The 25,853-nt window shown below is 44.0% G+C and overlaps 1 protein-coding gene across 11 annotated transcripts in view; it reads left to right on the top strand.

Moving 5' to 3' along the window:
- CALN1 (calneuron 1) overlaps positions 1-25,853 on the top strand; it is a 521,792-nt gene that overhangs the window by 255,644 nt on the left and 240,295 nt on the right. For 10 of the 11 annotated variants that reach the window (XM_070567817.1, XM_070567814.1, XM_070567810.1 and 7 more), the window contains one exon: positions 21,450-21,593. The exons of the other annotated variant lie outside the window; for it this stretch is intronic. In XM_070567817.1, coding sequence (XP_070423918.1) covers positions 21,450-21,593 — 144 coding nt within the window. The remainder of the gene's footprint in view (positions 1-21,449; positions 21,594-25,853) is intronic. 11 annotated transcript variants of the gene reach the window in all.

Here is a 25,853-nt window from a genome sequence, read left to right as displayed (position 1 = left end):
GGATCTTTTTGGTATAATCTTATCATTCAAAATGATGATCACACAACACATAACGTTTAGAAATTTATTTTTCCACTTGACACAAATAATGAACATTTTCCATGTCATGAAGACTCTGTAGCATTATTTTTTGTAATTGCACAATGTCCATTAAATGAACTTCAGCTTTCCTGGTGACGGAGATGGTCTGGAAGAGACCCCACTCACATCCTAAGGCCCTCATTTCATTAGCTAGGGGCACAGAATGTTGTCAGAAACAGTTAGCACACAAAGTGGGAGCAAGCCCAGCATAGTGAATATATTTTTTTTCTTGGCCCCAAGCTTGTAATTGACTGTGCAGCTGTTAGAGAGAGGTACTCTCTACACAGGATGCAAGAATATTCCTTGTGAGGATTTCTTTCATATAAAAACTTGTCACAACATATATATCAATCAACTGGAGATGGAATATTACGTAGTGGTTAAAACAAACTAGAATTATATGGGTCAATACTTATACGTGTGTATGTATCCATTATATTATGTATACAGGCCCACCACACATACACACATATGTGAATGCATATATATTCAGAATAAGGATAAAAAAGTCCAAGGCAACAATAAGTACTGAAATCATGATAGTGCTTACTATTAGCATGGAAGGAGAGGAATAAAATAGGGAAGTGATCTATAAGGAACTTCAAACTATTGTATATAAATTAAAGTCACTTTAGAAAAAGATTGGAAGTAAATATGGTATAAGGTATAGACTTGATAAGGCTGGGTTAGGTAAATACATGTTAATGATATGATTCTCTTTCCTAGAATCTTCAAAATATTTTATAAGAAATGAAGAATTTTAGAAACATGAATGGGAATGATCAATACCAAATTCAAGACAGTGATTATATCTAGGGATTGAGAGAAATGGGATCAGGGAGAGAGATACAGGGAGCTTCACTTGCAATGTCTAATTTCTTTTCCTTTTTCTAAAATAATTAAATCAAAATGGCAAAACGTTAAGATTTGATACAGTTTGGTTGTGGGTTTACAGAGGTTCACCTATATCATTCTCTAGGCTTTTCTGCATTTACAGAAAAAAATGCTATAGACTTGAGAAAATAACTAAGGTTCAAAGTCTCTGGACAGGAAGGAAGTAATGGAATTCATAGCACGCATGGTATGTTAGCTCCAGAAAGCAGAGCCTGAGGCAAGGCTTAAGTGCTAATGTCTTTGGGGAGGTGAAAACCCAGGATATCAAGAATGAGGAAAAAGAGAAGTGAGAAAAGGAAGGATAGAAATTAAACTATGAAAGTTATGCAGGATGTCTCCAGATAGGCTGTACAGAAACACTGGGGACAATTCATTGGAGAGAGGAATGAAGAGGGAATTTCCTAGCTCTCTTCTTTCCTCTTCTGATTGGTCAAAGTTGAATTTTCAGGACGTTAATACCCTTGTGCTTCTGGTGTGTGTCATCTAGCCCATTTGGCTGCCACTGGGGAAGCCAGATTGCATACACAGTGTGGTGCTTCATCCAAGTTTAGAAACTACAAGGGAGCAAGAGACCCCAGCAGTGGCATCAGGCCTTGGGGTCTTGTGGCCCTAAAGGAGTTTGGTTTGAGTCCCCATGCTGGTAACAGCTACAGCAAAGCAAGTAGCCAAGGGTATGGGAGCTGGACGAGGTTGAGAGAATCTCTGGAGTCCCATTAAATGAGTCTGATCCAAAGGAATGGGATACCTCTTTTGTCTAAAAGGAGAGAGGAAATGAGAATGAATTTTGCAATAAGTAAGTTTACAGGGGAGAAGGGGTGAAAAATTGAAACCATTCTGGACTGATAGTTTCTTTCTTTTCTGAAGAGCAATTGAAGGATTACATTATTCACTGAAAGTTTGAGGATGGATTTGGGAAGTGGAATTGGGAGTTTGTGGACAATCCTGAAGATCTTGAATAGCAACTGTGGGGAAAGGATTGTGTCTGGCTACAAAATGGAGACGGTGCTTGGGATGCAGACGGCAGGCCCATCAGGAAGCTAGTAAGGGAACTGGAGAGTGGGTGAATTGAACTGGGCTTCAGGTAACTTGTCTGCTTGGGTTGAATAGCAAAGGAAGACTATGGTGGCTGCTGGTTTGGAGAAATGCTGAGGAGTTAAGGTCTTGGAAGGTTAAAGAGCAGCTGGTGGGAGTAACAGTTGGAAAAATCGGAGGTTGTGCGTGATATGAGAGTGAAATTTTAGAGCTTAAGAGTTGGAACAATGTTAGGTCAGGACGAGGACAGCCTGTGGCCCCATGTGGGGTTTCTTGAGTGGAGTGGAGGTAAAAGCTATTAGAGAACTAGGGGTTAAGGATATTGAAGCCACTTAGTAGCAGGAGTCTGGGAATGGAGCAAGATGGTTGTTGTGCTACACGGTCAAAGTTTAAAAGCATGCAGTGCAACGATAAGCAAATTCAGCTCAGCTCTGCGCTGGAGGACCAACGCCGATGGTTAGGGACTGTTTTAGTGCTGAGTCACCAAGAGAGGCCAATTAGCAAATGGGGTCAGCCGTTTTATCGTTGACACTAAACTGAATCATCACCATATAATCTTGAATCCAATTACCATCCATCTTAAGGATCTTATGCGTTTTCCCACTGAAAAATCAGTTTCCTCCCATGATCTCCCTTCCCAGCTTTCCTAAGTTGTGGGTATGATAGCACTTATCACATAGTGTTGTAATGGCCTGTGTGCATTTCTGTCTCTCTCCCCACTCTCCCCATCATGAGCGCTCTAAGGGCAGAGCCAGATCTCATCCAGCATCATGTCCTCACCCTAGCCAGGTCCCTGCTGACTTGTGGGTGCTCAGTGCGCTGGAAGGTGTGGTGCTGGAAGTAAGAAGGCTTGTGGCAGTGTCAGGCACCTGGGAGTCCGTGGTCACCTTCTGTGTGATGATTCAGACAAGGTCTTCAAGTCATTTCCTGCTTTTTGCCTTTCAAACATAATCTTCTCTCTCTCCCCAAAATTGCTTAAGAGATACACGTTCCTTGTAGAATATTTGGAAAATAATAACAATCACCCATAACCCTATCCTTCAGCAGTAACCACTATTAATGATTTAGTGTATATTTTTACAGAGATTTCATTTATTTATTTGAATAGATCATACATTAATGGTGCAAACTTCCAAAGGTAGACAGGTATAGCTAGTGAGAGTGTCCTCCATTCCCATCCCAGCCCTCTGCCCTGCCTGGTTCCCGTCCCCAGGGGAACCAGGCTTCCCTGCTTCCTGCATATTCGTCCAGAGAGACTTCGTGCATTTACAAGCAAGTTTGTACAGTTCTTTTCTTCTTTTTCTTACACAAATGGAGGCGTTTGATGCCTGCCTTTCTGCATCTTGCTTTTTTCATTTAACCATACATCTTGCAGGTCACTCTACATCAGGATATAAAGAACATTCTTATTATTTTTACAGCTGCATACTCTTCCATTGTTTGGGTACACTATAATTTATTTACAGTTTTCTCTTAATGGGTATTTGAGTTGACTCTGATCTTTTGAATTTTTAATGTTTTATTATGGAAAAGTCGAGTGTAATGAGCACCATGAGCCCAGCACCCAGCTTTCACTGTGACTAAGCTTGTTTCATCTGTACCCCATCTGCCAACCCTCCTCCTTCTGATATTATTTTAAAGCAAATCTCAGACTTTATATCATTTCACCTGTAATTATTTTAATATAGATCCAAAAGAAATGACTTGAAAAAATTACCAGTATCACACCTAACACACTTAGCAATAATTCCTTAATATCATTAAATCTGATCTTTTAAAAACCATATATAAACAATGCTGCAACCAGTAGCCTGTTTCCTACCTCATTCCGCGTGTGTGTGAGTATGCCAGGAGGATCTGTTTCCAGAGGTAGAATCATTGAGTTCAAGTGTGTATTCGTAATAGAATGAGGATTGCCAAATTGCACTTCAAAGATTAGACTAATTTACACTTCTACCACCACAGTTTGAGAGGGACTGCTTCCTCTCAGCTTTATCCAGACAGTGTGTTATCTAACTTCTTAAACTTTGCCTGCCTCCCAGGTGAAATATATTATACAGCTGTCATTTTAATTTGCATTTCTCTTATTGTGAGTTAGCTTGGACATTGTTTCACATGTTTAAGAGCCGTTTGTTGTTCCTTTCCTGGGAACTGTCTGCTCATATTCTTTGAACGTTTTTCTCTTGGTTTCTTGACCTCTTTCTTATTGATATAAAGGAGCTTTTTACATATAAGGGAAATTAGCTCCTTATTTGTAATATAAGTTGCACATATTTTTACTTTGTTTCTGATTTTTGATTTAGCTTACAATGGTTTTTGCCAAGTTTTAAATTTTTACTTAGAATTTATCAGTCTTTTATTTTATGGCTTTTGGTGTTTGTTCCCCTAAGTACAGCCTATCCTCGTAGGTTTTTTTCTATTACAATTATGACTTTATTTTATATGTTTAATCTTTAGTTCTTCTGGAATTTATTTTGGGATAAAGTGTGGAGTATAGTTTCCTTCTTAATTTTTTCCAGATAGCTACTTAGTTGTCCTGACATCGTATGTTGAACCCGTCTTTTCCCATTATTTGAAATGTCGCTTTTGTCATATACTGAATTTCTGTATGTATCCAGACCAATTTCTGATCTTTCTACCGTTTTCATATAAATGGCTTATTATCATTTATTTAGCTAATCGCCTATTGTTTGTGGTTTCCCATTTTTATTATTAAAAATAAGGCTGTGATAAGTATCTTTGTAAATAAATCTTTGTACACACCTCTTATTTTTTAAGGATAAATTCCTACAAATGGAATTGTTGAGTCTAAGAGTATGAACACCTAAAAATATTTTTATTATGGAAATTGTCAAACATACTGGGAAGAAGAGAGGATGGTATAATCTCTTGAGTGGCTGCCACTGAGCTTCAGTGATTTTCAGCGTTTTACCGATCATATTTCATCCCTTGCCCCTGCCACCAGCGTCTTTTCCTGGAGTATTTTAATACAAAGCCCAGACATCATATCATTTTGTCCATAATTACATCAGTATAGCTCTCTAACTTTATGCAACTTATTTCTCTATTATGATTATCTCAAAAATGTCCATTTAAGATTTGCTCTAATCAGAATGGAAATAAGATTCATATTTTTAAGGCTTTTGTTACTTACTTCTTCATTGCCCTGCAGACAGAGTGCCAGTTTACACTCCCACCAGCAGTGTGCAGAGTTGCTTTAACCCTGTATCCTTGACAATTCTGAGCATGTTATCAAACAAGCCTTGCTGGTCTTCCAGTTGCTGCGGTAGAAACCTTGGAGCCCTCCTGACTCCCCCCCTCCTTCTCTCACATCCCATAACCCATCTTTCAGGACATCCTGCTGGCTCTACCTTCAAATCCATCCAGAAGCGGACCACTTTTCCCTCCTTTGTTGCTCTCATCCTCTCTCACCTGGACCACTGGAGCAGCCTCTCTCTGCTGTCATGTTCTCTCTACAGTCTGTTATCAACACAGCAGACAAGGCATCCTTTTTTATTTTGAGGTATAATTGACATATAATATTATATTAGTCTGACATGTATGATATAATGATTTGATATTTGTCTATATTGCAAAATGATCACCACAATAAGTCTAGTTAAAATCCATCACCATACATAGTTACAAAAATTTTTTTATTGTGATGAACACTTTTAAGATCTACTCTCTTAGCAACTTTCAAACATGCAGTGCAGTACAATCATGCGTCGTTTAACGGTGGGAATATGTTCTGAGAAATGCTTCATTAGGTGATTTAGTGGTAGTGTGAATATCATAGAGCGTTTCACACAAACCTAGATGGTATAGCCTACTACACACCCAAGCTATATGGTACTGATCTTATGGGACCACTGTTATATTTGTGGTCTGTCGTTGACTGAAACGACATGGTTATGCGGTGCATGACTGTACTGTTAACTGCAGTCACCATGCTGTCCATTACATCCTCAAGACTTATTTATTTTATAAGTGGAAGTTTCTACCTTTTGACCCCTTCACCCGTGTCATGTCCACTCACTCCCTCCCCGCCTGCCCCCCAGCTTCTGGCAACCACCAGCCTGCACTCTGTATCTATGAGCTTGGTGGGTTTTCTGTTTGTTTTTTGGTTTTTAGATTCAACATATAAGTGAGATTATATGATGTTTGTCTTTCTCTGTCTGACTTGTTTCACTTAGCATAGTGCCCTCAGGGGCCATCCATGTTGTCACAAATGGCAAGCCGTCCTTTTTAATGGCTGAATAATATTCCAATGTTTGCATATGCCACATTTTCTTCTTCCATTCATCCACAGATGAACACTTAGGTTCCTTTCATATTTTAGCTATTGTGAATAATGCTGCAGTGAACATGTAGGTGCAAATATCTTTCTGAGTTAGTGTTTTCATTTTCTTCAGATATATACCCACAAGTGGGATTGCTGGATCATATTGAGTTCTATTTTTCATTTTTTGAGGAACCTCCATACTGTTTTCCATAGTGGCTGCACCAATTTACATTCCCACCAACAGTGCACACGGGTTCCCTTTTCTCCACATCCTTGCTAACATTTGCTATCTCTTGTCTTTTTGATAATAGTCATTCTAACAGGTGTGAGGTGTTATCTCATTGTGGTTTTGATTTGCATTTCCCTGATGATTAGTGATGTTGAGCACCTTTTTGTGCACCTGTTGGCCATCTGTATGTTTTCTTTGGACAGAAGCATCCCTTTAACACAAAATCAAGACCACGTCACTCCTCTGCTCATCCCACCTCACTCAAAGTAAAATCCAAAGAGCTGACAATGGCCTACAAGGCCTTACATGGTCTGCCTTCCCACCCTTATCTCTCTAATATTCCCACCTACTTCTCTCCTCGCTCACTCACTCCACTCCACCCATGTCCCTCGACCTCCTTGCTGTTCCTTCAGCACACCAGGCACATGCCCACCTGGAGATTTTGCATTTACTGTTCATTCTGCCTGGAACACTCTTCTCCTGATATCCCATGGCTACCAACCTTACCTTCAAGTCTTTGCTCAAATGTCTTCTCACTGCAGCTCAATTGCCCTAACCTTTGTACTTACACTGGAACCTGCTCCTCGCCTCCCCAGAGTTCTGCAGTGCTGTCTACTCTGCTCCTCTAATTTGTCTTTCCCTTAGCACTTATCACCTTCCTACACACCACGTTATTTACTTGACAAAGAGCCTATTGTTTAGTGTTTGTCTTAAGTACGCGTGGAATGCAAGCACACGGGGTCAGGGGTCTTTGTTGTCCTCTCCGTCACATCCTACCTCCTAGAACAGTGCCTGGCTCAGAGTAGACACCAACAAATATTTATTGACTGAGAATAAATCTGATAAGACAAAATGTGGTATAGTATGGTTCTATTCATTTGCACTAGAAAATGAATAGTAAAAAATATCACAAGTGAAAAAATTAATAGTGAGATGGAATTCTACTTTATATGATTTTTGGCTATATGTATTTTTCCTTTTAGAGAATGTCTGTGTCTTTTTCTATTGTTCTCTCAGGGCATTCCAGTAAAACCTTTTACATATCAAAGATTATCCCTTTGTCTGCCATATGTCAATTCATCTTGTTTTTTTCCAGGCTGTTTCTTTGTCTTAATTGGTTTTTTTATGTATCAATTTGTCTTCAGTTCTTTAGAAAGAACTTTTTCTTTTGTAGTCTGATTTTTATTGTCTTAATTCCCTCTACTTTTTAAGTTCTCAAAAGTAGATTTGGGTATGTGGTGTGATGTACAGTTGTAACTTAATATTTTCCAAGTTCTTAACTGATTACTGCAGCCCTATATATTAAATAATCCTTCTTTTTCTCCATGGATTGAAATGTTGCCTTGATCACACTGTTCATCTTCATGAGCTGAAAATCTACATGGGCACGCAGGGCCCTCAGCTGCCTCCTCTACTCCCAGCCTGGTTGCCTTCTCTTTAGGAGAAATCTGGAGTGATTTGTGTGTGTGCGTGTGCACGCGCGCGTGCATGTGTACGCACTTGTATGTTCTTAAATAGTTGGTTTACTCTCTTGTGATTTGCTCAGGGTTAAGTTTCTGGGTAAAATTCCTAAAGCAAGTTTTCGCCTTTTCTGAGCTTCCCTTTGAATACTGGAGGGCTGGGCTGGGGTCAGTCTGCCTCAGCTGATTGCAGTTTTATTTCTCACGCTAGAGCCAGTGCCAGGCTTTGAAAGTAGCCGTTTCAAAAGGGCAGACTTATTTCCATAGAGAACCAGCATGTTAAAACAAAATGAGAGAGTTGGCAGTTTTAAGCAAATAAATTGCTTCCGATTGATAATGGGATATTTATGCAGCCTGCAGTGGAGAACAATTTCTTTCTTATCCAGGCCCTTTATCAATTATCGGGAAGGCAAAATGGAGTAGGAAGTAATGTGGCCAGGAGCCGATGGAGGGCCGGTGTGCAGGAATTTGGTGAACTAAAGGGGGCGTCACTCTGTGGGCTTCTCCTGAGTGGCTGTGAGTCAGTCTAAACCTGTGCCTTTTCCTTTGCACATTTTACCAGGGGCCTGGGGTTCATGTTGGCTTAAATTTCATCTGGCTTCCTTTCTCCAGGCAGCAACTCTGGGGTGATTCTGTTTGCGAGGCTGTTAGAAACAAGACTTGGGCCATGTTTCTCTGTGTGCTGGCATGTGAGAAAAGGAAGAACAGGTTTGATAAGTTAAAATTGAAAAATTACACAACAGAAGGGGAATTCTTTTCTGGATTTGAGCCAATTCCTGTACCTCCCACCACTTGTCATTTTGCCCTCAGTCTCAGTGCCATGAATTATTTGGAAGATGACTTTATGAGAGTTTTTGTTTCATCGACTGAGCTGGCCAAGCAAAGTTTTCTGCCTGCCATGGGCAGCCAGAAGTCTTATGGGCCCCTTTTTAGGCACTGTAGCTGCTTTGGTCTAAGACGCTGCCAAAAGGATGAATTAGGAGTGGAGAGTCAAGCTAAACACATGTGACCATTGCTGTCCTCTTGTTCTTTTGGAGTCAGTCTGTAAAACTGGTAAATGCCTGGGCAGGAAGAATCTGCGTGCTTCCACACCCTCCCTAATCTGTGGCTGAGGTTGTGACAGACAGGTCTGAGGGCAGGGGCAGGCAGTGGCTTTGGGCTGGAGATGCAGCTGGGAGGTTTTAGACCTGCAAGAACTAAATCTATCACTCAGCAGGTGTTAAGTCTTAAGATTGGTAGGTTTTGTGGAAGTTACAAAAACGAAGACCTTTCTCTATCCTTACAGAATGTAACATCCCTCTGGACTCAGGAAACACTCAAGAAACACTTGTTAAGTAGATGGTGGTACAGAGGTGGGTAGCATGTGCTGCTTTGATGGCAGCGAATGAGAGCTAATTGCTCAGTGCAGAAGTAGGAGCGGAGGTGGTTCCACTCCAGCCACAGTGATGAAGAAAGGCATTGATTCAGGGGACAGAGAGATGCTTGGGGTGTCATAGACAAGCTCGGGAGGCTGTTGGGGAGAATCCAAAGTGGTAACAAGAAGAGGGTGTGCCATAGAGTAACTGTGGTACAGAGGCTGCCCTGGGGAAGCCAAGACATGGGCGAGGCCAAGGCTTCTCAAAGTGTGGGTCCTGAACCACTCGTGCATAGTGAGATCAATTTAGTGGATTTGGGTGTATATTAAAAAAGAAACAGAATAGAAATATCAGAGTGTGTGTCACATATGTCACTTCGGGAAGAGGTGCGTGCTAGTGCAGGAAGCGTTGTTTGAAGAGAGAGACTCTGAAGTTTAGAGGCACAGACGCTGGGCCCAGAAGGCCTGGGTTCAAATCACCGCCCTGACACTTACAACCACGTGACCTCGGGTGAAGGGTAATGGCAGAACCTACCTTGTGGGTGGTTGTGAGGAGTAAGTGAGCTAATACACAAAGAGCGCTGACAGCGATGCCTGGTTCCTAGTAAGCACACAATAGATGTTAGCTGTTAACATGGTTGTTGAAGCCAGAAGAAATTGCTGCTATTTGATTTTTTTTTTACCTATGCTAAAGCAATTTTATGTGGTTCAACCTAATATATACATACACCCGCATATGTATATTATAACTACTTCATGCATCTGTCATGACGTGCGATGCATTTCTCACTATGGGTTGGAATAAAAAAGGTCGTGTGCCATCCTGGCTCTCCCTGGCAAGGGAGTGGATATGAGGCATCAGTTGCAATAACCAAGTGTGATATTTCTCTAAGGCTTTTGCTCTGAAGGGGCTCTTTTGCAGTCTTTGTCTAGCCTTCTCCCACGTGTCATTTAAGGGTAGGCTGGGTGCTGGGCTTCCTGGAGATCTCCTTTACTGAGTGCTGAACAGAAGCGTCTGGGTCACGCAGTAGGAGCCGAGCCCACCTCGTGATTGACCCCAGGCCTCCTTCCTGGCTCTTCTTGAGCCCTGGGCATGAGGCTGCGCTGTGTCTTCTCACTTAGCACAGACTGACAGAATCAAAACAAAGCTGTATTGCCTCTACAAATAATTTTCCCTCATTAAGGAACAAAAGCAAAAAGAGGCCCTCGTGTTTTCTTGGACTTAGTCGTTGGTCTTCTGTTATAAAGTTCTTTTCTGTTCCCAGCCTAGGAGAGATTCCAGAGGCCAGGGAAAAGACGTGGTTTCTAGAATAATGTTCTGTGAGGGACAGAGAAAGAATCTGAATTCCAGCCACTAGCTGTCCTCCACAGTCCCCCTGTGGGCTCGCGTGGGCTTCCCTCCCCGAGCAGGTGTCCCGTTTGCTAGCATACCTTGGTCTCCTGGGACCTGGCCCCCAGCACCTAGAAATACTTGTTGGATTGAGTTGAATTGAATAATCCGAAGAGAAATTTGGCTTCTTGAGAGGATTCCCAAGACCCCGGGGTGGGGGGAAGGAGTGTGGGCCATACCTGAGAGACCCTCTCCCTTCTCTCCATTCGGTTTGTCTCTGGTTTATTTCTGGAACTTGGATCGTGTTCTTTGGCCTCCACTTCTGTGCTAAATCCACAAAATGATTTTGTTTCCTTAGATAGAGATTATTCTCTGATCTCAGGATACTAACCTTTACAGCTTAGGAAAAGTGTGACTTAATGAAAAACTAATTGTATTGATTATTACCATGTTGTTCACAGATAATTTCCACTCAATTTGCTGCTTGCAGATACCTCCAATATTGTCTTATGTGCCAAAGGACACAATGCCTATTTTCTGCCTTGGGCTATTTCCCTGAGACGGTGCTTGTTGCCGTGTGAGAAATGGCTCCTTTCGTGGAGGACCACCAGCTTTGTCCCCATGATGCTATCCAGTCTGCTGGACCGTGGGAGATGGCCCACCTCCTCCTAGGACAAACTACCCAGCATCCTGCCCTGGACACAGTCCCCGCCTGCAGACAGCAGACGAGCGGCTCTTTCCTCCCTCCCTGCTCCTTCCTTGTCAGGGGACTCTCCTCCCCTCTCTGAGCCTCAGCTCCCTCATCTCAGCCTTGTGTGGGCATTTCTGGGATACCTCCTTCGGGCCAGGCCCCATGCTGAGTGTGGCGTCCACTCACAGTCCTGTGATTACCCTCTAGGTCTTTTTCAGACAACATCTGAATTGTCTACCTTGCCTTGAAGCCTCCTTTTATAGTCATCTGGATCTTGAACTTCAGGAACTAACGCCTAAGTGATAGCTGGATGAAAGGCACATCTCATAGTTATTTTGGGTTTCTGTGCATAAAAATGATGTGAAATGGAGAACAGTGATAATTGATACTGCCTTTTTGGAGAGTGTGATATTGTGATATAATTAGAAATATATATTTGGTCTTCTTCTAGTTCCTGGCCCAAAGTTCCTAAAACCCTTGGAACCTCTGGAGTGACAGGAGTGTCTTTTGTATCCTAATGAGATGACGTGTGGCTAGATATCCTAGATAGCTTCAGGATGGGGGCTGGTTGCCAGAAGGACCAAGGCTTGATTAGAGTGTTGGAACTTTTAGCCCCATCCCATGACCTCCAGGGAGGGGAGAGGGGCTGAAGATTGAGTTCACTTGTAACCATGGGCCCTCGAGGACCCGTCCAACCGACCCCATCTGATCAACAGAGGAATTAAGAGTTGTCTTTCAGGAACTGAGAGTCCCTCCTCGTCCAGTGCAGGACGACTGAGGCCACCAACCTATCAACCAGGCCTGTGCAAATGCTTGATAAGGGGCCTTTTTGATGTCAAGGAGCTGAAAATTCCACCCTCAGATCATGCTAATACCACCATTTGGTGAACATGCGTCCTACAAAGAGCCATGAAGCTTGACTACACTTGTGCACATCATCAATTACCTCATTTCTCCTCACCTCCAATCATCTATCTCCACACTTCAGACTGCTCTGCCCTTCATCCCATAAATCTTGCCAAAGCCCTGGATCAGGGAAGCAGATCTGAGGGCACATGGCCCCTGTCTCCTTGCAGATCAATCTAGCAGTAAAGCTGTTTTCTTCTCCCAAAACCTGATGCCTTAATAATTGGCTTTTTTCACTGTGTATCAGGTGGTGAGCCCTTGCTCGGTAACACAATTGCCAATGGCCAATGGTTTAATCAACCATGCATACATAATAGAACCCCCATAAAAACCCTAAATGACAGGGTTCAGAGAGCTTCTGGGCTGGGAGGATGGTGTTCCCAGAAAGGCACGGGAGCTCTGTGAACCCCCCACCTCCCATACCTTGCCCTATGTGTCTCTTCCATTTGGCTGTTCCTGAGTTGTATCCTTAATAGTAAACCAGTAACTGTAAGTAAAGAGCTTTCCTGAGTTCTGTGAGCTGTTCTAGAAAATTTTTGAATGTGAAGAGGGGTTGTGGGAACCCAGGACTTTACAGCTGGTTGGTCAGAAGTACAGGCGGCCTAGACTTGCAACTGGCGTCTGAAGTGAGCAAAGTTTTGTGGATCTTAACCTGTGGGGTCTGCACTAACTCTGAGTAGTTGGTGTTAGAACTGGATAAAATCGTTGGACAAGCTGATTGGTATCCAGAGAGTTGGAGAATTAGTTGATGTGGGAAAAAACCCCTACACATTTGGTGTCAGAAGTGTTGTGAGTAGAAATGGATCATACAGGGCAATTGGCAAGGTGTATTAAGTGCCTTAAAAATGTTCCTCCCCTTTGACTGAGTAGTTCCATTCCTAGGATATCATCCTAAGGAAATGATCATCAAAATACATGAAAATTTATGTACAAAGATTTCCATTGCAACATTATTTAAAATTGGAAATAATCTAAATGTCCCACGCTAGAGGTTTGGTGAAATCAATTTGGCTATAGCCATTTTACAGAATACTGTGTAGCCATCAAAAATGATGTTTTAAAGGCTAGTAAACAATATGGAAGATTGAAATAATAGTGTGTTAAATGAAAAAAAATCAATATAAAAATCAATATAAGGAGAGTGCGTGATCCCAATTTGATTACGAATATTTGTATGTAAAAAAGTTTGGAATAAAATGCCGTAATGTGCTAACAATGGTTATTGCTGACTGGTGAATTAGAGGTTATTGTTTTTCTTTGTACACGTTGGGGGCATTTTTAATAAGAAGCATAAATTAATGTATAACTGAAAAATGTGGCATTCCTGCAGTCCAGCTCTGGTCTTTGCAGGGGGCTGTCCCCAACCCAGAGGTCAGGCCCAGAACCCCCCTAGACAAGGAGAACCGCCACTGTTCTAGCTAGACTAGACGCCCTGTCTCTCTTCACTTAGCTGCAATCATTTTGTATCTTTTCTACCTTCAGCCATTCTTACTCTCCTACACGTTCAAATCTAATTTAATGGTTCTTCTTTCAGCCCTGCGGGAGCATTCACTCCCTCACAGGGTGCCCCTGCCCCCATGAGCTTTCATTGTTAGCTTCTGTTCTAATTTGCTTTGCTCTATTACTGTTGGGGATTTTCCATTAGCTTTAACCAACATGGCATGCTAAAATCAATTCAGCTTAATCTGTGGAGGGGTCAAATTTGGTGACAGGCAAATTCTGTTCTAGCTCCTAAACTCTTAGAAATACCCCTAGTTTAGGAAAGAAATGGTTTTTTTCATAACCTGGGATAGTTAGTCTTTGTCTATAAAATTTCACCGCCTAGTAAGTTCCTGAATGCTTTTCTTTCCAAATGCTAGCTAGGAAAGGAGTTGGCTTGATTTTTTTAAATTCCAGGTGTCATTTGGGCTATGAGGCAGTGAAAAAGGCCAGGAGCATGGGGATACCTGAGCTACACAATATGAGCATCCATCACTGACCCACCTGCCTTGAGCACTGGGCCTTTGAGCAATTTTTTCAGCTCTACCACTTGCCTGTTCCCCAGTTAACAGCAACTCTCAGTGGATCTGGGGCCCAGGAACTTACAGGAGCCCTGCTCAACCTGGGTTCTAACCTCAGATCAGATGCAGTTATGCTGTCACAGAGGGATGGTCACTATTGCTAGCCCAGTCCTTTTGCAGGTGCCTCCCATCAGGGGCCCTCGCCTCCAACTGAGGGCTGGGAGCTGTGAGTGCAACCCTTTCCTCCCCTGGCCCATGTTCTGCCCCTGCTGGAAGCCCTTGCTGGGGCCGTGACTCCAATTCTCAGCCTCGCTCCAGGCTCTCTTGAGTTTCACCTCCCCCCTGTTTATTTCCCTAGTGTTTTCTATTTCATCTTTTCCTCTTCTCTCCTCTAACTCCTGTGCATTCTCTTTTCTTCTCAGGCAAATTTCAAGTCCTTTAAGCCTCCTAAAATCCTTTGTGAAACCTGACTCCATTTAAACAAATAAACAGACAAATAATTACAGAAGTGCCTCCTGGGCCAGGACCCCTCTGATGTGTCTTTGGTGTCCTGCTGTAGCATTCATCACAATCTGGGCCTGTGGGAGAAGCACAATAAATGAGCATTTGTTGAAATGGATGCAGTCACACCTCAAATAGCAAGTAACCTAAGAGTAAGGATCCTTTAACTCTTTTAAAATTTAAGAAAAACAAAGCCTGGTTAAAAAAGTGAATTATACGAAACAGCGCCAAAGCCCCTACCCTGCCCGGTCTGTGCGGCCTGTCCCCAGTCAGCGTTATTAACTGTGGGAACACTTCTGAGTTCCTGTTGCATCCCCGCCACCTCCAAGCATGTTTCTCTTGTCCTTGAGGGCCCTGTCCCCCTTGCTCTCTGACCTCTCACCTCTGTGTTCCCTAATTGCTGAAACCAGTTAGTTGTATTTGCGGACTGATTAAGTATAATTACATTGGAACTCGTTCACATGAACACCTGCACTGGGATGGAACCAGCATTGTATGTGTAGTTATGGTCATTCTATTCCCATTTTCCATTCTCATTGTCTTTTCAGCATCGCAGTCTGCAAATGCTATCCGCATATTTCCAAATGCTCCCCAGACCTGACTGCCTGGGTATCTCTCAGGGGCCAGTACTCTGTGTGGCCAAAATGCCAATTCCCTTCCCTCCCTGAAAGGCTGTGGCTTCTCCAGAATCTCTCTCAGTTAAAGTCATCACCATTCGCCCCGTCAAGCAAACTAGAAACTCCAGCATCCTCTTCCAACCCTTCTCTCCTAAACCCCAGACACTGGACACCTGAGAGTTCACTGAGCACTGACCACTCCGAAAATCTCTGGGACCCCTCCCAGCAACTCCATGTTGCTTGGCTCCAGGTTCCTCATCTCCCCTTTGACTCTGTGACAGTCCCCAGGTGAGGGCTCTGATTCTCATCACTTGTCAGTCTAGTCTTAGCCACCCTGATGCCAGCGCCTTGGCTTAAAAATCAATCTGATCCTTTAAAACCACCAAGGGCTCCCTGTGGCCCACAGAAGGGGTTCACAAACTTTAACTATAAAAGTCCAAAGCGTAAATATTTTAGGCTTAGTGGTCCAAACCATCACTGTCACAATTACTCAATTCTATTTATGTAGTTCAAAAGCAGTAGACAATAGACAACAGACACAGACAATATGTAAATAATGAGCATGGCTGCATTCCAATAAAACTTTATTTGCAAAAAAGGTAGTGGGCCACCTCTGGCCACAGGCCATCATTTGTCAACCCTTGGCCTGCAGGCTAAAGCTCAGATGGCTCCCAAGGCCTTGCCATCTTGCCCTAGTGGGCTTCTCACCCTCGTCTCTTAACGTGTCTACGCCCATCATGCAGCCAGGATGTTACACATGCCCATCTTGGCACATTCTCCCCACTCTGCCTCCTTTCCCTTCTTTCCATGGCTTTAAGATTCAAAAGATTCGAGTGTGACCCTTTCACAGAGTCATCTCTCTGGCATATGGAAGGACTTGCATGGGATTTTGTACAGACTTGTATTATTGCAATTGTCGTTCTCTCTTATAAGTATCTAGTCACCTCTCTGTCTCTCCAACTAGATTATAAGCTTCTCAAGCCTGGAAAATTTCTCTTCCTACCTATCTATCCTAGCATAGCATCTGGCATATAATAAGTAAACAGCAACTCTTCATTGGATGAATGCCTATATTAATCATCTCTAATTATTCATTTGTTATCTTTCATAGAGAAGGTGGAAACTCCTAAATCTCTTTTGTCGTTGGCTCAGTCCCTGTCCTATTATGTCTTCTGAATAAAGACCTCGAGGTTTGTATCATACATTCTGGCACATTTGTGTTGGTATTTAATAATTGCCTGGCCTAGCCTTGCTGAACTGCATCTGTCTCCAGTTTGGCAATTTCTCAATGGCGTGCATCAGCAGAATGCATCTTGTTCATTAATACAGCCATCACTTTTTGTGGTTGAAACCCACATTCTTCCTCAAGATACATTTCTGTGGAGAATAAACAGATTTCGAATCTAACAGGGATTGAGATAGGATAAATTGTTTTTCTTCGTTACTAATTAGAGTTTGCAAATTAAAGCACTGTGAATTTCAGCTGACTCTTCAAAACCAGAACATTAGCCAATGAGTATTGACTCTGGCTGGTGCCTGAATTTCATCTGATGCGCTCTATTTGGGCGGCCTGATTGGTGAATCTGTTCTGTGAGATAGCTATGCCTTTGCCTTTGTTCCTGCCCAAATTGGCTATGTCTCTAGAGAGGATCATAGAACCAAGGCCTGGTTCTCAGAGGGCACTGGGTTAGGATCCAGATGGTACCAGTGGTGGCTGTGGATATTTTTAAGAAAATAGACTTGCTGGTACAACGAGAAGTAAATCCATTGGGCCCTGGAACAGGATTGTTTCTAGCCCAGGCCTTGCTTGGCTCCAGAACATCAGCGTCACTCCAGGGAGGAGAGGCCCAGATCCCTGTGGGAATGCAGACTTTGATTTTGGGAGATTCCATATGCAGAAAGTGGTTTCCTTTTTTCAGAAGACATGACTTACCATGTTTCCTTTCATACTGTACACAATGACAGTTGGACAGGTTCCTATCACCGTTACACACGCCCTTCTGCAGCCCGCAAAGGCATCTGGGAGGTGGTAGAATTGTCATACTGCTGCCTGCTGTGCATGTGTTCTGTGAGACTGAAATTGAATTAAAGACCAAAAGCACAGCATGCTTACATAACTCTGAAGCACATGGGACTTTAGCCCAAAGAGAGGATAAATTCCACTGAAAAGCACACCACATTACTGGCTTCTTCCTGAAAACTTGATCTGTGGTCCCCACTTCCCAAGGATGTGGAAAGTGGCCAGAGCCCAAAGCCCCTTTGTGCTGCGAGCAGGCTGCCTGTAGCCAGAGGCAGACGGGTCCGGCCGTCTTCCATGTCTCTGCTGGTTTTATGGGCATATTTCTCACACCCCGTTCTGCTATTAAAAATAAAATGAGGCACACATCACATGTCTCAGACTGCAAGACCCATTTCCTTCTAATAAGCTTCTCATTTGCCTGGGCTTTCCCTACCCTGGAAAGATGAAATCTCCAGAGACTCCCATTATGGATTTTTGGTTTTCTACGTTTTTTTCCTCTCTGCTGTTTTGAAAGAAAATGAAGTTAGTGAGCTCTGTCTGCCTCTCCAGACACATGTACACACACACACATACACACACACACACACACTGTCTACCTGGGAGCCAGGAGTAGATCGTCTATGCAAACAGAGAAGGATGGCTTTGTCCTGCTTACTGAGGCCCACAGAAAACAGAACTCTGAGCTGATACATACCTGCCCTGCCCTGTCCCAGCTGGAGCAGGGCCAGCCTGGGTGCATACTGCAGACAGGGCAAACCATGGGGGTTTGAGGCTTGAGGGAGCATGTCCCTTCACAGCAGGGCAGTTCTGGAGTGACTTCTGTCTGAGGTCTGACTTCCCAAATCCAGTAGCCCAAGGGGAAGGCAACTCCGGGAGTAGCCCAGGCAGCCAGGTCAGAAGGCACACCCACTAAGGCCCTCATTTCCAGGAGAGGTTCTCAAACACCCCAACCAGGCCCCTCTAGGGTGTCCAGTGTAAGAATACAGGCTCGTTCGTCAGTAAGATCTAGGGCATGCAAGGGGACCCGAGAAATGAAGTCTGGCCCCATCAACAGAAGGGTACTGCCCTGTCAGAGTGACAGCAGCAGCCCAGAGAGTTCAGGAGTGAGTGAGAGGGATGAGAAGTGGAGATGGCGCCTTGAGAAAGGAGTGGTCCAGAGAACAAGGGGCAGGGTGCAGCATGCAGCTGGCCATCCGACTGGCTCACCTGGGACCCTGACCTTCTGGTACCCTGCCATCATCTGACATTTTCCACTGTTGCATGGTATGTGCCAGCCCCATTAAAAATCCTACCATAGAGGCTGAAGGGAGATCAACCCAACCCATTTTTCAAAAGGCTGAGGGAGAAGCTTGCCCCGGTCGCAGAGCAGAGCCAGACTGACTTCCCTGTGGGCTGACTCCCACCTCAGGAGACCCTGCCACTGCAGCCTCTGCCCTCAGCACCTGGGCTCGGCCTCATGAGGCTGTGTTCTCTGCCCTCAGCGTCCTTGAGGGCTCTGTGCCACGACCTCAAGCTGAGCAGCGGCTCTAAGCTCTTTTCGGCTACCCGAGACTTGGTAGGAAAAACATATGGCTGCTTTAGGTAATCTTGGGCATGTTTCATTGACAAGAAAAGCCTCAGAGTGCAGACAAACCCCTTCATTCAGAATTTGGATTGGGCTAACATTTTTTCTATATTGTCAATGGAAAAAAGAAGGGTGTTTGAACAGCAGATTAATAGGGTATGAAAGAGAACACAGGCTTCCTGTTCTTAAACATTTTAACGATGTTCACGGATCCACAGAAAGGGGCTGGAAGGACCTTAGGGATCCTCGTGGCCAAACCAGCTCATTTTACACATGAACAAACTGAAACCTCTGGGTTTGGCTGCAGACCTAATTAGCTAATACGCCTGGCTGGGAGCCTAGGGTCCCCCCTCACAGCCTGGTCTTCTGTCTCTTGGAGCCCACAGTTATTCACAGAAAACGTTCAGCTAAATTAGTATTGACAATAAGTTTGCTACTAATATATGATCCTTATTTATTCAGACTCATCATCCATTGAACAGCTGTCTGTCTAGCGCCTCCTTCAGAGTGTGGGTGGGAACATACACAATGAATAAAGTGTATGAGGAGCTTACAGTTCAGAGAAGCCATGATTTCTGCACCAGTTATTGTATTTCTAGATGAGACGTGCTAGATGTCACGTAAAAGGAATGAAGGACCTGCTGAACAGTCAGCAGAAAGGGAGGTAACTTTGGCTATGGAGAGCAAAGATGTTTTTGTGGAATACCCAGCTCTTGACTTGGCCTTGAAAGCTTGATATGATTTGGGCAGGTAAAGAGGAAGGCGAGGTGTTTCAGGTGGATGTACCAGATGGAATAGTGTAGTAGTCTGAAAAACAGCCCCCAAAGGTATTGGCTTCTCATCCCTGGAACCCGTAAACGTTACCTTGGCAAAAGAGTTTTTGCAGATATAATCAGGGATCTTGAGATGGGGAGATTATCCTGTATTACTGGAGTGGACCCTAAATGCAATCACAAGTGTCCTTATAAGAGGAAGGCAGAGAGAGATCACAGACAAAAGAGGAGAAGGCAGTATGACCAGAGAGGTAGAGATTGGAGTGATGCGGCCACAAGCCAAGGAATGCTGGTAGCCACCAGAAATAGGAAGAGGTAAGGAGCGTCTGGGGAGAGCGCGGCCCTGTCCACACCTTGATTTTGGTCCAGTGGGTACTGGATTTGGACTTCTGGCCTCCAGACTATGAGAGAATAAATTTCTGTTGTTTTAAGCCACGAAGTTTGTGGTAATTTGTTACAGCAGCCACAGAAAATGAATACAAATAGGAAAGGGAAAGCCTATTTGAGAAAGGGTATGGTTCAAGGTATTTGCCAGGAGCATCTTCAGATATTTAGAGAAGTAGTAAGACCCTGGGTTAGGGCAGTGTCTGGTATTAGTTTGAAGAGTTCCTGCAAGTTTCTGTATGGATCTTACCTTCCCCACTGGAGTGCTGGGCTCTGGAGGAGAACCACGATGCTCAACGGATGGCTGTTCTTTCTCTGCATACTGACTACCATGCTCCTCAGGTAGAGGCAGCCGATACTTGCTGAATGGCATGATGAATTTTGGCAGCTGCCACACTGGGGCTTGGACCAGGTTTATTGATGAAAAGTTAAAGCTGGCCAGGCCTGGTGCTCAGATAGGATTGACGAACCTGTCATCTTCAGACCGTCATCTAGAATTCCCCATGTCATGCCTCACAGTGGTGTGGTGCGGTTTGTCAGGAAATGCTCAGCCAACCAAGGACCAAAGGGTGGCAGGGGCTGTGGAGGGAGGGACTCAGGGTGGAAGGCAGGGCACCTGTGGTTGTGGTGAGAGGCTGGGAGCTCGCCTGCCAGTGAAGCGGCCTTATTGATGGCGGAGTCCAGTTCTCTGCTGGCCCTGAGCAAATGTGATTAAAGATCATTGGGGGCTTTTATGACACTTATCGATCTGAGGTTGTTTATAGCCATGAAACAACTGTAAATAGAGGAATGAAATAAAAACAGTAGGATACTTAACTCTGATCCTCCTATGAGGTCGAGAAAGCTTTCCGCACAGCTCCTGCAGCAGCAGGGAGCTGAAATGCACGTCTGCAAGGGGAATCTTATTCTCCTGTGCTCCTAATGGCTGATTTAAGAGGCAGCTTTCTTCTCACAGCTGAAACCTAATCCTCATTCTTTCCCAGGAAGTGGCCCCGGTTAACAAAATTGTCTGCTGGCACCACTAATTGTTTACCTCCCATAGGGTTTTAGGATGCTCATGGCCAGTTACCTCCTCCTTCCAAAGCTGTTTTTCTTTTTTTTCCTCCTCTTCTCTCCTTCTTTTCCCTCTCCTCTTATTTTCTTTTTTCTTTCTTTTCTTCCTTCCTTTTCTTTCTTTCCTCTTTTGGCCGCTCATTTATTGGATTGAAAGGTTTTGACCTATGACTATTTGTAAAGCGTTAGGAGCCTTCAGTAGACAGTCACCAATCATTTCAATGCAATAGACCAAGCCATGTGACCGTTGGACTTTCTTTGCTTTCCCCTTGTAGAAATCCGAGAGGCCTTTCGGGTTCTGGACCGAGATGGGAATGGCTTCATCTCCAAGCAGGAGCTGGGAATGGCCATGCGCTCTTTGGGGTACATGCCGAGTGAGGTGGAGCTGGCCATCATCATGCAGCGCCTGGACATGGACGGTGAGACCCGGGCCAGCAGCATCTCCCCTGACGTGAGCCCTGACTCATCAGTGACACCTTGGGTTTTAAAGAGTCTTGCACTTGGACTCTAAAGACTTAGGTTCAAGTCTTGGTTTACATTTGAAGAGTGGAAACATGGACTAGATCAAGGTTTTTCAGACAACATTTCATAGAGCTGTAGGGGCCTGCAGACGTGGTTCTGGGGCCACTAGAGGGAGCAGGGTGAGGAAGGAGCCCTGGCTGCAGGAGCAGCAAGAATAGTTTTGTTTTTTCTTTTTTAAAAGAACAGCTTTATTGAGATAGAATTCACACACCATAAAATTCATCCATTTAACCTGTACAATCCAATGGTTTTTAGTGTATTCACAGATTTGTGCAACCAATGCCATAATCAATTTTAGAACATTTTCAACAGTTCAGAAAGAAACCCTGTACCTCTAGCCCTCACCTCCTGACTCCTCTATCCCCCCAAGCTCTAGGCAACCAGTAATCTACTTTCTGTCCCTATGAATTTGCCTCTTCTGGACATTTCATATAAATGGAATCACACAATATGCATATCCTTGTGACTGGCTTCTTTGACCTAGCATATGTTGGCAAGGTTCATCCTATTGTAGCATGTATTAGTACTTGGTTTCTTTTTATGGCCAGATTGTATTTCATTGCTTGGATAGAACAGCTTATTTTCTGTCTGTTTTATATACTGGGTTTCTACATACAACCCCATTGGGGAAAAGGGTTTCACTGTATTTACAAAGTTCTAAAAAATGACATATTGGATCTTTAAGGTTCTTTCCTGCTCTAAATCCTAAGAGTCTATCCCAAACCAGCTGTGACCTGCCTGACATTTAGATCCTGCCTTGGCTGAAGGTCCAGGAAGGAGCCTTCTTATTTTGTTTTTCAACACACATTCTCCCACTCTGAAAAGCAGCTTGATTCCAGGCCTAAGGGATCCAGAGTGGTGGGCTGTGGGGCCTCTCAGGTAGTACATCAAGTACAGACTGAGTAAAAGGCAACAGAGGAAGGGGCAGAAATCTTTTGGAGGAATAGATCAAGGCCATCTTAGGATGTTTGCTTGGCCTGCGGGCTGATTGGAAGAACACAGCTCTCTCCTGTCATCTTACTGGATTTGTTGGAAAGATGATCATAAGGGTGACCATATGGTGAATGAACCGAGTGCCAACCACCAAGTGCAGCTGCGGACATTCATTTTCTGGTTCAGGATAGAGATGTTGGATCAGGGATGTTCAGTTTGAGCAGTCCCAGCCTTGTCCTTACAACTCTGATTGCGAATCATTGTGTCTTTGCAGGCCTGGTTTGACCTTGCTTTGCATTTCTGAAAAACTGAAGCAAAGCACACATTGTATAACCAAATCTCTCTTCCATTGACTCCCAGCATCATTTCAGAGATACATTCCCAGAAAAAAAAGTTTCCTCCTTAATGTAATAGAAATCTTAATCTATACCTCTCTTCATGGAACTAAGAAAGTTTCATGCTTTTGTCTCTCCTCTCACAGCTCCTATTGTAAAATCTAGTCAAATGGACTAAAGCAAATGGAATTAGCAACATTTACTAAAAAGGAGCTGGGGCTATTGTGGGAGAGTTGATGAGAGTTAAGGGTCTTCATCAAAGGCCATCTTTGTTCTTTATATGTTCACCCATTGGCCCCTGGGTCATGGGGAATTTTCACGTGATTGCAAATCTCCGCTGATCTCCTGAGGCCTTGGCATCCTGGGGGATCTTGCTCTTGTTCAAGGGGCTCATCAGGACTCAGGCCAAAGCTCCATCTGCGGTGCAGTTTAAGAGACTTCAAGTTTCATGAATTTATTTGCTACTTACTACACTCAGCTACCCATGCTGAAGACAGAGTTTTACAAGCACATCTTGTAGAGAATTTCTGTTAGTTCCTTTAACAAAAGCCCAAGTCATCAGCTGTTTCACCATAACCCCATCAGGTAAAAGCACATTTATTTCCTTTTGAAGTGTTGCTTCCTCGAAGTTTTGCTTTGTTGCCTGCAAAAGATTTAATAGAGAACATATGAAAACAGTGCAGCAGTGCAGGCACAAGGACTTGCCGACACAATTTATTAAATCCTAAGTGTGAAAAGAACTAAGTGAAAAATGCCCAGTCTGAGGCTGAAATGGGTGTCTTTAAGTCTTTTGTAAATAATGCTCTTAAGTGAAATGTCCAGGGTATTGGGTTCTGGATATGGATGGACTCAGTGTTTTTAGTGTCCTTCTCTTAATGGGGCCTTTTGAGCTGTTCTGTTAAAAAAAAAAAAAAACTCAGGTTCTAATTATATCCGTCCTTCCTAGCTTCTGTAACTGGGGATCCTCCACAGAGATTCGGCCTACCTAATTAAGCTTCTCTTTGGCGTGAAACTTGTGGAATGGCAGAGATTTTTATGGGGATGATGCCAAAAAAAAAGAAAAAGAGTGTTTGGGCTGGAATTTAGGATTTTTAGCTGTGAGATGACTGTTCCTCCTGATCCACAGACCCTGGTGCCCAGAGGTTACAGGAGAGGTGGCAGTGCTTCCATCCATCCCAGCTGGCCATGATTAGGAGCAGGTCTGGCCCACACATTGGTCTTCTTTCTGGGGTCCCTGCTGGTTTGGTTTGCCTAATGGTGAGGTCACACCTTGGGCACAAGGCCCAGCTGGAATTAGCCTGAGTGTGTCTGTGCAACCTAAGTCGACACATGAGGCTTTCATTAGGTGGTTCCTTGTGAGTGGGGTGCCTTGCTGGCTCGCATGTAACAGTAACCTCCCTGGATTAGGGAGCTCAGCAAGATTTCCTGGACATGGAGCCTGCAGGAGCCAGACAGTTTCAGTCTGTGTGTGGAGCAGAATGGGAGATAGGCAGTAGGGTCTGGGATTGCTCTCATGGCCCATGGCCAATTTGACTTCAGTGCTGGGACTGAGTCTGTGTGTATCTGTGTGTGTGCTGTGTGTGCATAGCATGGGCTGAACTACTCAGAGTTAAATAAACAGAAAACCAAAATTTCTGCCCAACGCCCAGGGCTTCCTCTTTGGCCCATTACCACAAAGGCTCTTTCTTGGAACTTTAACTCAATTCCACAACCCCTGGTGTTCACTGTCCCTCTCCTCTTTCATCAGCCTCTGCATCTGAGGGGACTTTTGCTCTAACACTAGTTGGGGACCAGAATTAACCATTCCTGGATGCTTTTCACCAGGATTTCTCCTTAAAGCCAGATTCTGGAAGCCTGTAGCCCTTTCAGTCAGGCTCCTGGGGCATTTAAGCCCAGTCCCCTAAGGCATTCCTTGCATGTTGGGAATCAACTTCTCTCCAATGCATCATAGTACTAGTTACGCACCATCCTTGGAAGAAGTGATAAAATAGTCACCCAAAAAAGTGTCTCCAAACTTAAATCTTCTATAGAAGTGGGGCGGGAAAGGCTGCTAGAAAGTGACTGCGGGCTCTGCCATGCTCCTTCTGCTCCCCTCGGTTCCGTGGTCCCACGGCAGCTCCTGGAGCCCCACAGAACTTCCCGCATCATTCACTGGGGAGTAAGGGCTTGGTATCTTCAAGACTCAGTGAATATTTTTGACTGCTTTCTACATTTCAATGATTTTACCAACCATACCCCGATGGCCATCTGGAGTGATTCCAGCCAGCTTTGCAGATGGTTTCCTGAAACAATCAAACCAGGAGGCATTCTCAGCAGCGCGTGGCCTTTGCCTCGCCTGCTCACGTTTCCTGACTCGATCCTCTCCTGCTCTAGGCTGCCCTCCCCTCTCCTGCACTTAAAGAACAAAGGCCCTCTGTGAAACAAATGCAGACTTCGTCCTCTTCCTACTTGATTTTCTTTCTGCTCCTCAAAGATGGAGAATCTCATGAAATTCCAACAAGTTTGGGGTTTTGAAATGAATTCTTGTCTCTCAGCAGGGTTTGTAGGGGTTTTTTAGGTTCATTACTGCCTGGATGGTGAATTTGATTCAGTCTAGTTCAATTTAAAAAGGATTTATCTGGTGTCTATTATGTGTGAACTTATTTTTATGGTTGACAAGATTCACTTTTGGTTCATTTTGAGACAAACCACTGAGCTACAAAGAACAAAATTATAGCCAGAGTCACATGAAAGAGTGAACAGTGTCCCATTGTTAGCCTGTGTGTCCACACCTCCCTCTCTCAACTACTCATTCATTACAAGTATTAATCCTTTGCCGATTAGTCATATGGTTATGACCTTTCTGTTTTCACTTGTGATCTCCTAGAAGACAGAAAAGTATATGCTTGA

The sequence above is a fragment of the Equus przewalskii genome, chromosome 12, assembly GCF_037783145.1.
Source record: "Equus przewalskii isolate Varuska chromosome 12, EquPr2, whole genome shotgun sequence".
In the NCBI taxonomy this organism is placed as follows: Eukaryota; Metazoa; Chordata; class Mammalia; order Perissodactyla; family Equidae; genus Equus; species Equus przewalskii.
The sequence above is the reverse complement of the archived record's forward strand: the minus strand, read 5'-3'. Positions and strand labels throughout refer to the sequence as shown.